The sequence below is a fragment of the Pogoniulus pusillus genome, chromosome 1 (assembly GCF_015220805.1).
Source record: "Pogoniulus pusillus isolate bPogPus1 chromosome 1, bPogPus1.pri, whole genome shotgun sequence".
Lineage (NCBI taxonomy): Eukaryota > Metazoa > Chordata > Aves > Piciformes > Lybiidae > Pogoniulus > Pogoniulus pusillus.
Window position 1 is genome coordinate 52,574,826 of NC_087264.1, and position 14,571 is coordinate 52,589,396.

General features: G+C 49.9%; 1 protein-coding gene across 1 annotated transcript in view; it reads left to right on the plus strand.

The window, feature by feature from the left end:
* The window catches only part of TRAF6 (TNF receptor associated factor 6), a 31,290-nt gene that overhangs the window by 3,065 nt on the left and 13,654 nt on the right, over window positions 1-14,571 (plus strand). Inside the window, exon 2 of the mRNA XM_064152152.1 lies at window positions 9,930-10,253. Coding sequence (XP_064008222.1) covers window positions 9,961-10,253 — 293 coding nt within the window. The 5' untranslated portion in view covers window positions 9,930-9,960. The remainder of the gene's footprint in view (window positions 1-9,929; window positions 10,254-14,571) is intronic.

A 14,571-nucleotide genomic window follows, 5' to 3' on the forward strand; every position in this document is an offset into this window, starting at 1 on the left:
CTCTACCCTTCTGTGAGTCTGTGATTTATTTAGAATGTGGTTATTTGACAGTTTCTTTTACCAGGATTTCAAACCATTTCACTCATGATAGCTGCAAGCGTAGTGCTTGTTGAGGTGGGTACCTGGTAGTGAAGTCTAGCCTTGCCAAAGTGACGTTTGCTCATCAGCAGGCTTCTGCTTGCATCTTTCTGAAGTAGTTCTTGCCCTGATGTTTACTTTGCCCCCTTTATTGCAGCATCTTAAGTTCTCTGCAGATCTACTGAGGGTTATGGAAAGGCACAAGGCATACCTCAGAGTGATGTTAGTGTGCAGAAGGAGAGAGAGCAGAATCCCTGCCCAAGGAAACACTTGCCCAGTGGCATTGTCCTCACTAACAGCACTTCCCTTCTCTTTGTTAATCTGAGCAGTCCTCAGTGGAATGGCTCTAGAAGGTGGAAGTGGCTCAGAGAGGTTGGAGGGTGTTTTTTGGTTTTAGTGGTTTGGGGGTTTGATTGTGAAAAAAAAAACATGAAATGGGAGGTCCCTAACATTCTGTAGTTCTGTGATTCATGGATTGCCTGATGGAGAGCAACAAAGCTGGTGAAGGATCTAGAGCAAACCATTTGCGAGTAGTGGCAGAGGGATTTGTTTAGTCTGGAGAAAAGGAGGCTGAGGGGAGACCTTGCTATCTACCACTGTATGAAAGGAGATTGGAGTGACCTGGACGTTGGTTTCTTCTCTCGGGTAACAAGCAACAGGATGAGAGGAAGCAGCCTCAGGTTGCACCAGTGGAGGTTTAGATTGGATATTGTGTAAAACCTTTTCAGTGAAGGGTGGTTAAGACCTGGAGCAGGATGCCCAGGGAAGTGGTGGAATGGCAGTCTCTGGAATTGTTCAACTCTCAGAGACACATCTTAGTGGTGGACTTGGTAGCCTTGGGTTAACAGTTGGACTTGATAGTCTTGTAGGTATTTTCCAACCTTTATGATTCAGTGAATATTTTGGTGTTAAATACAGTACAGAGCACTTCCACTGCTCGTTAAAAATGGAATTTGATTGGATGTACTTAACTAGGATAAAATGTGATCAGAATTGGGAGTGTGCCACCGCCTAGTCTTCTAAGTAGCACATCAGCATAAGAATACACATACGATTAAAGCCTGACAGCATTCTCCTTAAGCAAAGAGGGATCACACAATCGTCTGGGTTGGAAGGGACCTCCAAAGGGCATCCAGTCCAAACCTCCTTCAGTCAGCAGGGAAATCCTGCACTACAGCAGGTTGCTCCCAGCCTTGGCCAGCCTCATCTTGAATATCAACAGGCATGGGCCTCAACTCCCTCCCTGGGCAACCTGTTGCAGTGTTCAAGCACTCTCCTGGTGCAGAACTTGTTCCTCGTATCCAATCTCAATCTGCTCTGCTCTCATTTCAAACCATTGCCCTCATCCTGTCCCTGCAGGCCTTTGCAAACAGTCCCTCTGCAGCCTTCTTGTAGCTCCTTCAGGTCCTCTTAGGTCTGCCTGGAACCTTCTCTTCTCCAGACTTAACACCCCCACTTTTCTCTGCCTGTCCTCCTGCAGAGCTGCTCTAACCCCCTAATCATTTTCCAGGCCTCCTCTGGACCCTCTCCATCAGGTCCTTCACTTGGAAAGCTTCAGAAACACCCAGCAACAGGAGCTCTTTATATCATCTGCTGAGCTTCTGATCCCATTGTTGGAGTATATTTACCTCAGTCAAAGCAAATCTTCAGTCTTTTAGGGTTCACAAGTTACAGGTACAAGTAAAGTGATTATGCAGAAGGCTGGGAAGTCTTTAGCAGTTAGGGAATAAAGTTCCCACAACAAAATGCTTGCAGGGTGCTTGCTGGCTTGGGTGAGAAACCAGGATTTAGGTTTTGCAGTTCCAAGCTCTGCTCAGATTTATTGCTTTGGCTTGTCTAACCGTTTGGTAGCTTTGACATGAAAGTGTTTTAAGAGGTATTAATTAGAAGGAAGTTGCATCATTTTATATGCTCTGCTTGCATGAGGCTGCTTCAATGCCAGTTCCAAACCTAATGGAAACACCACGCTTATCAGTTGTCAGTAGACCATTGATTAATATGCCTGGGAATAAGTGTTGCAAGTATTGCTTCATAAACAGATTACCCAGAAGTCACTCTACTGGTCTGTCAGTCTCATGACCCAGAAATTTGGATCTACAGAACTGTTTTCAGCAAGGTAGGACAGGAAGATTTTGGCCACTTTTTCTCTCCATACAGAGCTGAAAGCATTTCTCCTGCTGGCTGTGTGCTGGGCAGGCTGCAGGCATCCTGGGGTGTATTAAAAGGGGAGTGCTGAGTAGGTTGAGAGAGGTTCTTCTTCCCTTCTACTATGACCTGGTGAAGCCACATCTGGAATATTGTGTCCAGTTCTGGGCCCCTCAAGAAGGATCTCAGGGAACGGCTTGAGAGAGCCCAGCCCGGAGGCACCAAGCTGCTGGCAGGCAGTGAAACATCTGTGAGGCCAGGCTGAGGGACCTGAGGCTTGGAGCAGAGAAGCCTGAGGGCTGCCCTCATTGCTGCTGCTAAAGATGTGCAGGGTGCAGCCAGACTCTGCTCAGAGGTGTCCAAGGACAGGACAAGGGGCACTGGGTGCCAGCTGGAGCAGAGGAGGTGCCAGGGGAACAAAAGGGAAAACTTTGTCACTGTGAGGGTGCTGGGGGCCTGGAACAGGCTGCCCAAAGAGGTTGTGGAGTCTCCTTCTCTGGGGACTTTCCAAAGCCACCTGGATATGTTCCTGTGTGATGTGTCCTGGGTGCCCCTGCTCTGGCAGGGGGGTTGGAGTGGATGATCTCTGGAGGTGCCTTCCAGATCCTAACATTCTGTGAATCTGTGACTTTGTGAGCTGCAAGTAAGAAGAAGGATTTGGATTAGGCTTGTGTATTGATTTCCTTGTTTATGAGGCTACTCAGTGTGAGTTCTGTGGGAAGGGGCATGTGGGCATGAAGTGTGTTCAGTACCCACTGATCAGTACTCAGATCTAATCCAAGCCAAGGTGCTATTGGCCTTTTTGGCCACCTGGGCACACTGATGGCTGATGATCAGTTGACTATCATCCAGTATCCCCACGTCCCTCTCTGAGTCACAGCTTTCCAACCACACATCCCCAGGTCTGCAGCTCACCATGGGGTTGTTGTGAGCCAGGTGCAGGACCTAGCACTTGGCCTTGATGAACTTCATACAAGGTTCCTTGGCCCATGGCTCTCAGCTGTCCAGATCCCATTGTAAAGATTCCCTACTCTCTAGCTGATAGACACAACCACCCAGCTTAGTGTCACCTGCACATGTGCTGAGGCTGATCAAGCAGTACTTTGTTCATGAAGGTTGAATCTGGAGGGTTTAAGAAGTGCCAAAAGAAGCAGAAGAAATTACAGAAAACATCCTTTTGGAAGAGACCTCCAAGCTCATCCAGTCCAACCTCCCACATAGCACTTAAGGGTCAAGACTAAACCATGTCCCTAAGCGCCAACTCCACAGGCTGCTTAAACACTTCAAGGGATGGGAACTGCAGCACTGCCCTGGGTAGACCATTCCAGTGTCTGAGAAGCCTCTCTGGTAAGAAATATTTCCTAGCATCCTGCCTGAAATCCCTACTGTAGTAATTACATCTTTTACAGTCATTGTTTTAAGCTGTGGTGGAGCAATCTTGCCTTAGCCAGTGGTCTTAGTAACAGCAGTGTATGTTAGATCTGGCAAATGGTGCCTGACCCCACACCTCCAGATACATCAGGAGGAAGGAAAATCTTCCTCACAGCTGAGAGTAACTGGATAAGAAGAGTAGGAGGAATCCCATCTTATAGAAAGAAGAGGGTGAGAGGGTCTTCTGCCACTTGCTCTGGTGAGACCTCACCTGGATTACTGCATCCAGCTCTGAAGCCCTCAACACAGGAAGGACATGGACCTGATGGAGAGGGTCCAGAGAAGGCCACGACAATGATCAGGGAGTTGGAGCAGCTCTGCTAGGAGGACAGGCAGAGAGAAGTGGGGGTGTTAAGTCTGGAGAAGAGAAGGCAGATCTAAGAGCAGCCTGCCAGGACCTAAAGGGGCTACAAGAAGGCTGCAGAGGGACTGTTTGCAAAGGCCTGCAGGGACAGGACGAGGGCAGTGGTTTGAAATGAGAGCAGAGCAGATTGAGGTTGGATGTGAGGAACAAGTTCTGCACCAGGAGGGTGCTGGAACACTGCAACAGGTTGCCCAGGGAGGGAGTTGAGGCCCATGCCTGGAGGTGTCCAAGGTGAGACTGGACAAGACTGTGAGCGAACTGCTGTAGTGCAGGATGTCCCTGCTGAGTGCAGGGGGGTTGGACTGGATGCCTTTTGGAGGTCCCTTCCAACTCAGACCAATCTGTCATCCCATGGAAGTTAAAACTCTGGCTCTTAATCACCTTCCTGAAGTCACTTCAAGGTGACAGCATTTCCCTATGGAAAAGGGCTGTCAGTGATGCTTGCACTTCTCTCTTTTATATGTTTCAGAACCCCCTGGTCACATGCAGATAAAAAAGGTCCATGTGGGAGTGGAGAGTATCACTGGCTAAGGGGATTTTTGTGTGAGACTGGGATGTCTCCTGGTTGCAGTGACTCACATTGAAATGACTGGGGTAGGATTTTTGTGTGTACAGACCTGCTCTGCCTGTAGAATATTCAGAGGGTTACAGAGTACCCCACTTGCACAGCATTCAGATCCACACAATCTTCAGCTATTGAGATCACAGTGAGTGGGTCTGGTCCTATTTTCTTCCTTGTAGGAAGGATTATTTTGCAATAGTATTGCTAGGAATAGTCCCAGAGAAGAGTCACAGACTGCTTTGCATTTAACCTGACAGCTGGGTTGGGGTAAAGCTGTTGTGTTTTCTTCCTTGGGGCTTCCTGATTTCCTTTGTCCCATTTCTAAAGGATCACAGGATGTTAGGGGTTGGGTGGGACCTCTGGAGATCTTCGGATTCAGAGGTTCCTCTTCCCTTTCTTAGTCTCACTAAAATAAACCTTTCTGGTTTAGAGTAACAAGAATCCTTCAGTCCTGGCCTGGGCTGTGTATTTGTCTCCTGCCTGCTAACAGGATGGCAGGAAACAGCCTCAAGTTGCACCTGAGAGGGTTTAAGTTGGGTATTAGAAGAAACATCTTCACTGAAAGGGGTCTCAAAGACTGACACAGGCTCCTCAGGGAGGCAGTTGAATCCCCACCCCTGGAGATGTATGGAAGATGCAGAGATGTGGTGTTTGGAGACATGGCTTAACACATACTTGGTAAAGTTGGGTAATGGCAGCCTGCTCTAGTGGAAGGTGTTCCTGCCCGTGGCAGGGGGCTTGGAATTAGAGGAATCTTGGAATCCTCAAGGTTCCTTCCATTCTAGGAGTCTAAGTGCCACCTTGTGCTTTGAGACTGTACCTGAATGGTGTTTTGGAAATGCCAGGAACCCAGCTCTTCAGATACTTCTCATACCTCTGCCTGCCTCAGCAAAAGAGCAAATCACAGATTCACACAGCACAGTAGAGCTGCTTTGATTCTGGCTGTAACTGACCTAAATGCAGTAACTTGGATTGGTCTTGTTTGGTCAGTTTGCCTCTTAGGGGAGTTGTGGGGTTTGGTCTGGGTAAGTGGAGATAAGTAGCCCACGGAGAGCATGGGCAGGATTCCTAAGTGCTCACCACAGAGTTGGCTCATAGCCACTTTCTCTGTCCTCTTGCTTGTGTCCAAAATGCATTTCCAGTAAATGCTAGTTGAGGCTTTATGTGGTGAGCATTTCTCTTGAACTACAGGTGTCAAAAAATAAGTACCCATCATCCTGGCCTGGATCAGGAACGTGTGGCCAGCAGGAGTAGGGAAGTGATTGTCCTCCTGGACTCAGCACTGGTGAAGCCAGACCTTGGGTACTGGGTTGAGTTTTAGGTCCCTCACTGCAAGAATGACACTGAGGGGCTGCAGCAGATCCAGAGAAGGGCAATGAAGGTGGTCAAAGGTCTGGAGAGCTGGTGGAGGGCTGGTGAGGAGCAGCTGAGGGACCTGAGATTGTTTAGTCTGGAAAAGAGGAAGCTGAAGGGAGACCTCATTGCTCTCTACAACTCCCTATAAGGAGGTTGGAGCCAGGTGGAGGTTGGTGCCTTACAGAATCATGGAATTGTCAGGGCTGGAAGGGACCTCAAGGATCATCTAGTTATAACCCCCCCTTGCCATGGGCAAGGGGGCCCCTACCCTAGATCAGGCTGGCCAGAGCCCCATCCAGCCTGGCCTTAAACACCTCCAGGGCTGGGGCCTCAACCACCTCCCTGGGCAACCCATTGTGGTCTCAGCAGAGTGGTGCAGAGGGGCAGAATCCCCTCCCTCACCCTGCTGCCCACACTGCTCTGGCTGCAGCCCAGGCTCTGCTTGGCTCTCTGGGCTGCAAGTGCACACTCCTGACTCATGTGGAGCTTCTCCTCCACCAGCACCCCAAGTGCCTCTCCCCAGGGCTACTCTCAAGCCAGTCACTGTCCAGCCTGTATTGGTGCTTGGGACTGCCCCAGCCCAGATACAGGACCTTTGCCCTACTAACAAGTGATAGGATGAGAGGAAATGGCCTGAAGTGGCACCAAAGAAAGTTTAGGTTGGATATTAGGAACATTTTCTTTGCTGAAAGAGTGGTCAGGGATTGGCACAGGCTGCCCTGGGAGGTGATGGGGTCCCCGTCCCTGGAGGTGTTCAAGAACCACATGCCCATGGTACTTCAGGACATGGCTTAGTGGATGTGGTGGTGGTAGGTCAGCAGTTTGATTCAGTGGTCTTAGAAGTCATTTCCCACCAAAACAATTGTATGATTTCTGTGAAACAAACTCCCTTGCCTGTCCCACTCCTCTCCAACATTTGGTGACAGTGACTTGTGATGCTCAGATCCTGGTACAGGCAGTGGAAAGTGCCATTTTGTGAGCCTGTGGTCAAGGGAACTCCACTCCAACATTTGGTGACAGTGACTTGTGATGCTCAGATCCTGGTACAGGCAGTGGAAAGTGCCATTTTGTAAGCCTGTGGTCAAGGGAACTCCACTCCAACATTTGGTGACAGTGACTTGTGATGCTCAGATCCTGGTACAGGCAGTGGAAAGTGCCATTTTGTGAGCTTGTGGTCAAGAAAACTCCATCCATTCTGCAACCCTTTTTGCCCCCAGCTGCAGTGATCTGCAGCAGTGATGCACATCAACAGCCCTTGTGTTTCAGCTCTCAATTAGTTTATAGCTTCCTGTCCCTAAAATGGTGTAATGGTGTTAAGGTGAGCACAGCAGAGGAGCATCACGGGAGGCCTGTGCCTGTGCTGCTGTGCCAGAGAGCAAAGAGGGCCTCCTGGGCTTATTTTTTGCATGCCTGGCTCTGTGACCCTCAGCCCACTGGGAATGCCCTGCACCTGCTGCCAACCTCTTGTGTTTCAGAGAAATGTCACTTGTAGAAAACTAACCACAAGAGGATTCTAAGAAAATGGTTGTAACCATTTAAATAAAAAGGAGAAGAGGGAAATGTATTGGACTTGGAGCCTTTGTCTGTGGTGCTTAGACCTTTCTTGGAAGCTCCTTCATTCACTGTAGAAGTGCTGGCAGTCTGGGGACAGCAGCATGGTGGTTTGCTTGTGCTTTTTTCTCTCACACCTGTGAGCTTAAGCTGGTTTGGAAAGAGTATTTTAAAAGCAGGCTTTGCTTTGCCATTCAGTGGACTTGAGGGAAATGTGACTTCTCTTCTGTCATTACAGTCGTGTGCCTCGTCCTTGCTGCCAGCTAGGGGAAAGAGGGAAAGGAGAGCAGGAAGTCTTGAGTAAGAGTAGTTTGTAGATAGCTTTTGAGCTGTGAAATGATAGAATCACAGAATGTCAGGGGGTAGAAGGCACCTCCAGAGGTCCTCCAGTCCAACAACCCTACCAGAGCAGGATCACTCAGGGTAGCCCACACAGCAATGCATCCAGGCAGGTTTGCAAAGACTTCAGAGGAGGAGACTCCACAACCTCTCTGGGCAGCCTGCTCCAGGCCTCCAGCACCCTCACCATGCAGAAGTGTCTACTCATGTTGAGGTGGAACCTTCTGGGTTCCAGCTTGTGCCTGGTTACTCCTTAATCTATCAGTGGGCACCACTGAAAAGAGCCTGACACCTCCATCCTGAAACCCACTCCTCAGCTATTCAGAGACATTGCTCAGGTCCCCTCTCAGCCTTCTCTTCTCCAGACTAAACAGCCCCAGGGCTCTCAGACTTTCTTCACAGCAGAGACGATCCAGGCCCTCCATCATCCTCCTAGCCTCTGTTGGACTCTCTCCAGCAGGTCCCTGTCTCTCTTCAACTGGGGAGCCCAAGGCTGGACACAGTATTGCAGGTGTGGTCTCAGCAGGGCAGAGCAGAGGGGCAGAAGAACCTCCCTAGTCCTGCTGGCCACACTTTTCTTGATGCACCCCAGGATGCTGTTGGCCCTCTTGGCCACAAGGGCTCATTGCTGGCCCATGGAAGTATTTGCCTTACCTCATCTGTAGCTTTACTCAATTTGAAGGCCTGTTGGAACTGCTAAAATGTTATCAGTGGTGCTGGATATTTGAATTTCATCTGCAGCACAGCACATCTGCTTGCTTTGGGTACTTGAATTGTGTGGACATGAACCTAAACAGATCACAAACCTCTGCTAGGTATCACTGCACCCAGTGACTGCCAGGTAATGGCAGAACTGAGTTAAGGTCAGCCAGGAACACTTGGCCTTGGCCGGTGTTTTGCATGCAGATTGGATGTGACAGCTTGAGGAGGGAGTCACCCTGGGGGGTGGAGAGGAAGGAGTGGTCCTAGGGGAGGGGTGGAGAGATCTTTTTGGTGAGCACAGCAAAGAGAAAACATCTTTTCTTTCTGTTTGTTCTTTATCTTTCATTAATCAGGTGGTGAGATGAAAGATTACAGAGGGGTAGGTGTTTGTGTTTGAACTCAGCTGGCAGGGTGCAAGGCTCTTTCCTATGTAAGATAAGTTTGAAAAAAAAAAATAGAAGGTTTTAAAAAGAGGTAAGAGAAACCAGAACCAAACCAACCCAGAGAATTTGAGTAGAGCCACATCTGCAGCACTCTCCCCGTGCTGCTGCCCGGACATGAAATTAGTTCTGGACTGGGAACAGAAGTCTTCAGTACGTCAAGGCAGACCTACAAGACAGCTGAGGAGAGGCTTTTCACAAGAACTTGTACCCACAGAAGGGACCTCAGAGAACAGCTGCTCCAACCTCCCCACCATGGGCAGGGACACCTCTCGACTAAACTCAGCTGCTCAGGACTTCATCCAAGCTGAGCTTAAATGCCCCCAGGGAGGAATCATCCACAGCCTCCCTGGGCAGCCTGTTCTAGAGTCTCAACTTCTTCCTCAGCTCCAGCCTAACCCTGCTCTGTCTCAGCTTCAAACCATTCCCCCTTGTTCTGTCTCTGGACACCCTCAGGAAAAGTTCCTCTGCAGCCTTCCTGCAGGATCCTTTCAGGTACTGGAAAGCGGATCAAAGGTGCCCCCAGAGCCTTCTCTTCTCCAGCTCTCCCCCCGCTCCCCTCCACTCTCTCAGCCTGTCCTCACATCAGAGGTGCTCCAGCCCTTGGATGATCCTTGTGACCTTCTCTGGACTCATTCTGACAGCTCTGTGTCCTTCCTATGCTGGGCACAAGAGGCAATGGCTTTGAGCTGGAAGAGGGGAGTTTTAGACTGGAGATTAGGAGGAAATTCTTGACAGGGTGAGGAGACACTGGAACAGGTTGCCCAGGGAGGTCATGGATGCCTTCTCCCTGACAGTGCTCCAGGCTGGATGAGGCCTTGAGCAACTTGGGCTAGTGGGAAATGTCCATGCCCATGGCAGAGCGTTGGATGAGCTTCAAGGTCCCTTCCAACCCAAACCATTCTGTGATTCTAGATGAATGTTTGGCATTGACATGTCTCTTTTTTTGGTCACCTTGCAGAGCACTGCTGTGTAGCAGACTGGGAGCTACTATGAGCTTGCTGTACAGTGACAGCAGCTGCGGAAGCCGAGAGGCAGAGGGTGGCTGCCGGGCAGCCATGGCCAGCGCCTGCAGTGCTGCCGTGAAGGACGACAGCATCAGCAGTACCGGCACCGCCAACCCCCCCAGCTCCTTCACAGAGGAGACCCAAGGCTATGATGTGGAGTTTGATCCCCCTTTGGAGAGCAAATATGAATGTCCCATCTGCTTGATGGCTCTGCGAGAGGCAGTGCAGACACCCTGCGGACACCGCTTCTGCAAGGGCTGCATCGTCAAGTCCATAAGGTAAAAGAGAATGGGGGGAGGGGCTCATTGCTGCCTACAGCTCCCTGAAGGGAGGCTGTAGCCAGGTGGGGTTGGGCTCTGCTGCCAGGCAACCAGCAATAGAACAAGGGGACACAGCCTCAAGTTGTGCCAGGGGAGGTCTAGGCTGGATGTTAGGAGGAAGTTGTTGGCAGAGAGAGTGATTGGCATTGGAATGGGCTGCCCAGGGAGGTGGTGGAGTTGCCATCCCTGGAGGTGTTCAAGAAAGGACTGGCTGAGGCACTCAGTGCCATGGTCTGGTTGACTGGATAGGGCTGGGTGCTAGGTTGGACTGGATGAGCTTGGAGGTCTCTTCCAACCTGGTTGATTCTGTGATTCTAAGTGCCCTCAGCAAAGGAGAGCGGCTTAGGTGCGAGGCAGAGAGTGGAGCAGCTGCAAGTGCTGGTAGAACTGCAGGGCGTTTGGGATTGCCTGAAAATGGCTTCCCAAAAACTAAAATAGAACCATAGAATGCTTTGGGCTGGAAGGAGCCTCCAGAGGGCATCCAGTCCTACCTCCTGCACTCATCAGGGACATCCTCTACTAGAGCAGGTTGCTTACAGCCTTGTCTAGCCTCACCTTAAATGTCTCCAGGGATGGGGCCTCAACTCCTGCTCTGGGCAGCCTCTTGCAGTGTTCCATCATCCTCCTGATGCAAAACTTGTTCCTTACATCCAGTCTCTATCTGCTCTGCTCTCCTTTCCAACGTGGCCTGGAATACCTCCAGGGAGGGGGCAGCCACAACCCTTTGGGCAACCTGTTCCGGTGTCTCACCACTTTCACTCTAAATTTAGAGTTTCTTCCTAATCTCCAGTCTCCACAACTTCCCTGGGCAGCCTACTCTCACCACACTGACCTCAGCTCCAGTCTAACCCTGCTCTGCCTCAGCTCCAAACTGTTCCCCCTTAGCCTGTCTCTAAACACTCTCAGGAAAAGTCCCTCCGCAGCCTTCCTGAAGGATTCCTTCAGGTACTGGCCGGCAGCTCTAAGGTCTTCTCCAGGCTGCACACCCCCAGCTCCCTCAGCCTGTCCCCACAGCAGAGCTGCTCCAGCCCTCGGGTTATCTTTGTGGCCTGCTCTGGACTCTCTTCATCAACTCTGTGTCCTTCTTCTTCTGGGGACATGAGACAGGAGGCAGGATTGGAGGTGAGGTCTGAGCAGAGCCCAGGGGCAGAATCCCCTCTCTCGCCCTGCTGCCCACACTCCTCTGGCTGCAGCCCAGCACACAGCTGCCTGCTGGGCTGCATGAGAGCACTGCTGGCTCCTGGGTTGCTGCTCAGCAATCAACACCCTCAAGTTTCTTTCTTCGGAGTTGCTTTCAACCTCTCTGCACCCAGCCTGGATTTGTGCCTGAAACTGTCCTGAGCCACCTTATACTGTGACTTGTTGAACCTCCTGCAGTTGGCACTGGCTCACTTCTCAAGCCTGTCAAGATTGCTCTGGATGGCATCCAGAGGATACTTTGCATAGTAAGAGGATGATGTCCATAAGCTCACGTGTGCTTGTAAGCATTGAATTGCAGCAAAAGCCATTCAATTTGGGAATTCCTTACTCACTGTTGCTAGCAGGTGCAGGGTGTTTTACTCATCTTTAACTTGGATGTTTCTGGAAGAAAGCAAATAAATCTTTAAAGCCTTCTCCTGTGATTATGATATCTCTAATTCCTGAGGATAAATGATTCAGTACTTCAGGTACACTGAGCTTTAGAGGTGTCTGCTCACCAATCACTTGCCAGGCAATGGGATTCCTAGGTTGAAAACTGAGGGGAAAGTGATGAAACTTAAAATTGAGTGTCTCATTTCCAGTCTTGCAGCAGCAGGTCAAGGGTTGGGCTAAGTGGTCTTGAAGATCTCTTCCAGCCAAAGGTATTCTGTGATTCTAGGGTTTTAAGATCATAGGATCACAGAATGGTTTTTGTTTCACCACATGGGAAGGGAAGAAGGGACCTTAAAGCTCATGCAGTTCCAGCCCCCCTGCCATGCCACTTCCACCAGACCAGGCTGGTCAAGGCTCTGTCCAACCTGGCTTTGAACACCTCCAGGGAAGGATTCTTAACAGTTAAGATTATCTTGTTTTCAAATCCTCCTGCTGCTGAGGTGCTGCAAAGCTTGCTTAGAATTTACCAGAGGACTGCAGTGAACTCATGCTCAGAGCACATCTCATAGCAGGTAGAGAAGCTTCCTTCTCAAACCCCAGGCATGGCAAATGGTTTCTTCTCCTTTCTAACTCGCAGAGTATTTGCTGTGCTCAGTTTAGGTATCCAAGCAATTTGAGTGCCCACAAGCCTTTGCTTTTTGTACATCCTTTGCTTGTTGCTGTAGATGATGTTTGAGTCAAAGCTAAACACATTTGGAGAGCTTTTTTCATCTTGGAGAGGACAGATCATCACTGTGATATTTCAGATGTTTCCCTGCTGCCCTGCATCAGCAGTGGTGTGGCCAGCAGGACCAGGGCAGTGATTGTACCTCTGGAATCATGTCTTGGTTCTAATTTAAATTCCCAGAGACTCAAATATATTTGATAGAACCAAACCCAATTTTATAGAGTGCCCTTCCTTCTTCCCCCTTCTTTCCCAAAAGAAAGGAGTGAGATGTAGAGAGAGAGGAAAAGGTAAGCACACCCAAATGAGTCATCTCACTCTGATCTGGAAGCTAAAAAGAAAAGCAGTTGTACAATCAATTAAAAAGGTATCTGAGGTAGGGAAGTTACAAAGGCATAAGGAAGGGAAAAACAAATGCAGAATGTGTAAATGCAACCAGATTTTGATGGTGATGGCTTTGTCCACCTTGTGGGTGATGGCCACGTGGTGAGACAAAAAGAACCAGGACCAGGATGGTGATGCTGATAAGCAGGAAGGCAGGGAGCACAGAGAGAGAGAGAACAGGCAGTCCCCCTGCTTTTGTGGCTCTTTGGGCAGGAAGGGGGAGTGGGCTAACCATCACCTGGTAGTGTTCAGGCACACCCCTGGGGAGGGGTCAGGACCACCTAGGGTCAAGTTCAAGGTCACTCCCCCTGGAGGGTTAACCCTGTATAAATCATGACTGTTGAGGCCTGGGTTCAATTTTAGGGTCCTTACAGCAAGAAGGACATTGAGGGACTGGAGCAGATCCAGAGAAGTGCAGTGAAGCTGGGGAAGGGAGTGGAGAACAGGGCTAGTGAGGGAACTGGGGCTGTTCATCATGGAGAAAAGGAGGCTTAGGGGAGACCTCATTGCTCTCTACAGCTACCTGAAGGGAGGTTGGACCCAGGTGGGGGGTCTGTTTTTTCCCTAGTAGCAAGTGATCAAACCCTGAAGTTGCAGTGGGGGGATTAGGTTGATGTCAGAAGAAACTTGTGCAGCTGGTGCATGGCCTTGTTTTTAACTTTCAGTCAAGCATTTGGCAAAAATAAGAAGCAAACCCAACTAATTTTAAATCAATTGCCTCACAGTGGGTGCCAATTTCTGATGTAGTCTGAGGCCATGAGCTACCCAGGGCTGGACAGCAGAGGTGACTCTTACTCCTTCTAGAGAGTAACAGTGAAAATACTGCACACTGATGGGAAGTGTAAAGAGAGATTCCATTTACCAGTGCATGTATGCAAAGGGCAATCAGACAGAATGGAGACATCCACCAGCTAAGCCAAGTCTATTGGACTAAATCCATCTAGAATCCTCCACCCCTTCTACTCTCAGCAGGCCTGAGAGCAGGCCATAAGTGCCCCCACCCCATCTTAGCCTACTGAGGCTTTGTAGGCTGCATGACACAACTCAAAATTCCCTGCCAGCTAGCAGCCATCTCCCCCACAAACCATGAGATAAGGAGGAATGTGCCCTGCCCAGGGAGACATGTGAAAAGAGGAGAGGAGAAGAGGAGAGATGTGAAGAGAGGAGGGGAGAGGAGACGAGAAAGAGAGCAATGTTGGCCAGGCACTGGCTGAATAAGGGTCACAGGATTTCAGGGATTGGAAGTGACCAAGGAGATCATCAAGTCCAACCTCCCTGCCAGAGCAGGACCATACAATCTAACTCAGGTCACACAGGAACACATCCAGACAGGCCTTGAAAGGCTCCAGAGAAGGAGACTCCACAACCTCTCTGGGCAGCCTGTGCCAGTGCTCTGTGACTCTTACAGTAAAGAAGTTCCCCCTTGTGTTGAGGCAGAACCTCTTTTGCTGCAGCTTACACCCATTGCTCCTTGTCCTATCCTAGGGAGCAGTGAGCAGAGCCTGTCCCCCACTCCTGGCTCCCAGCCCTGAGATATTGATAAACATTGGTTAAATCCCCTCTCAGTCTTCTCTTCTCCAGGCTGAACAGCCCCAG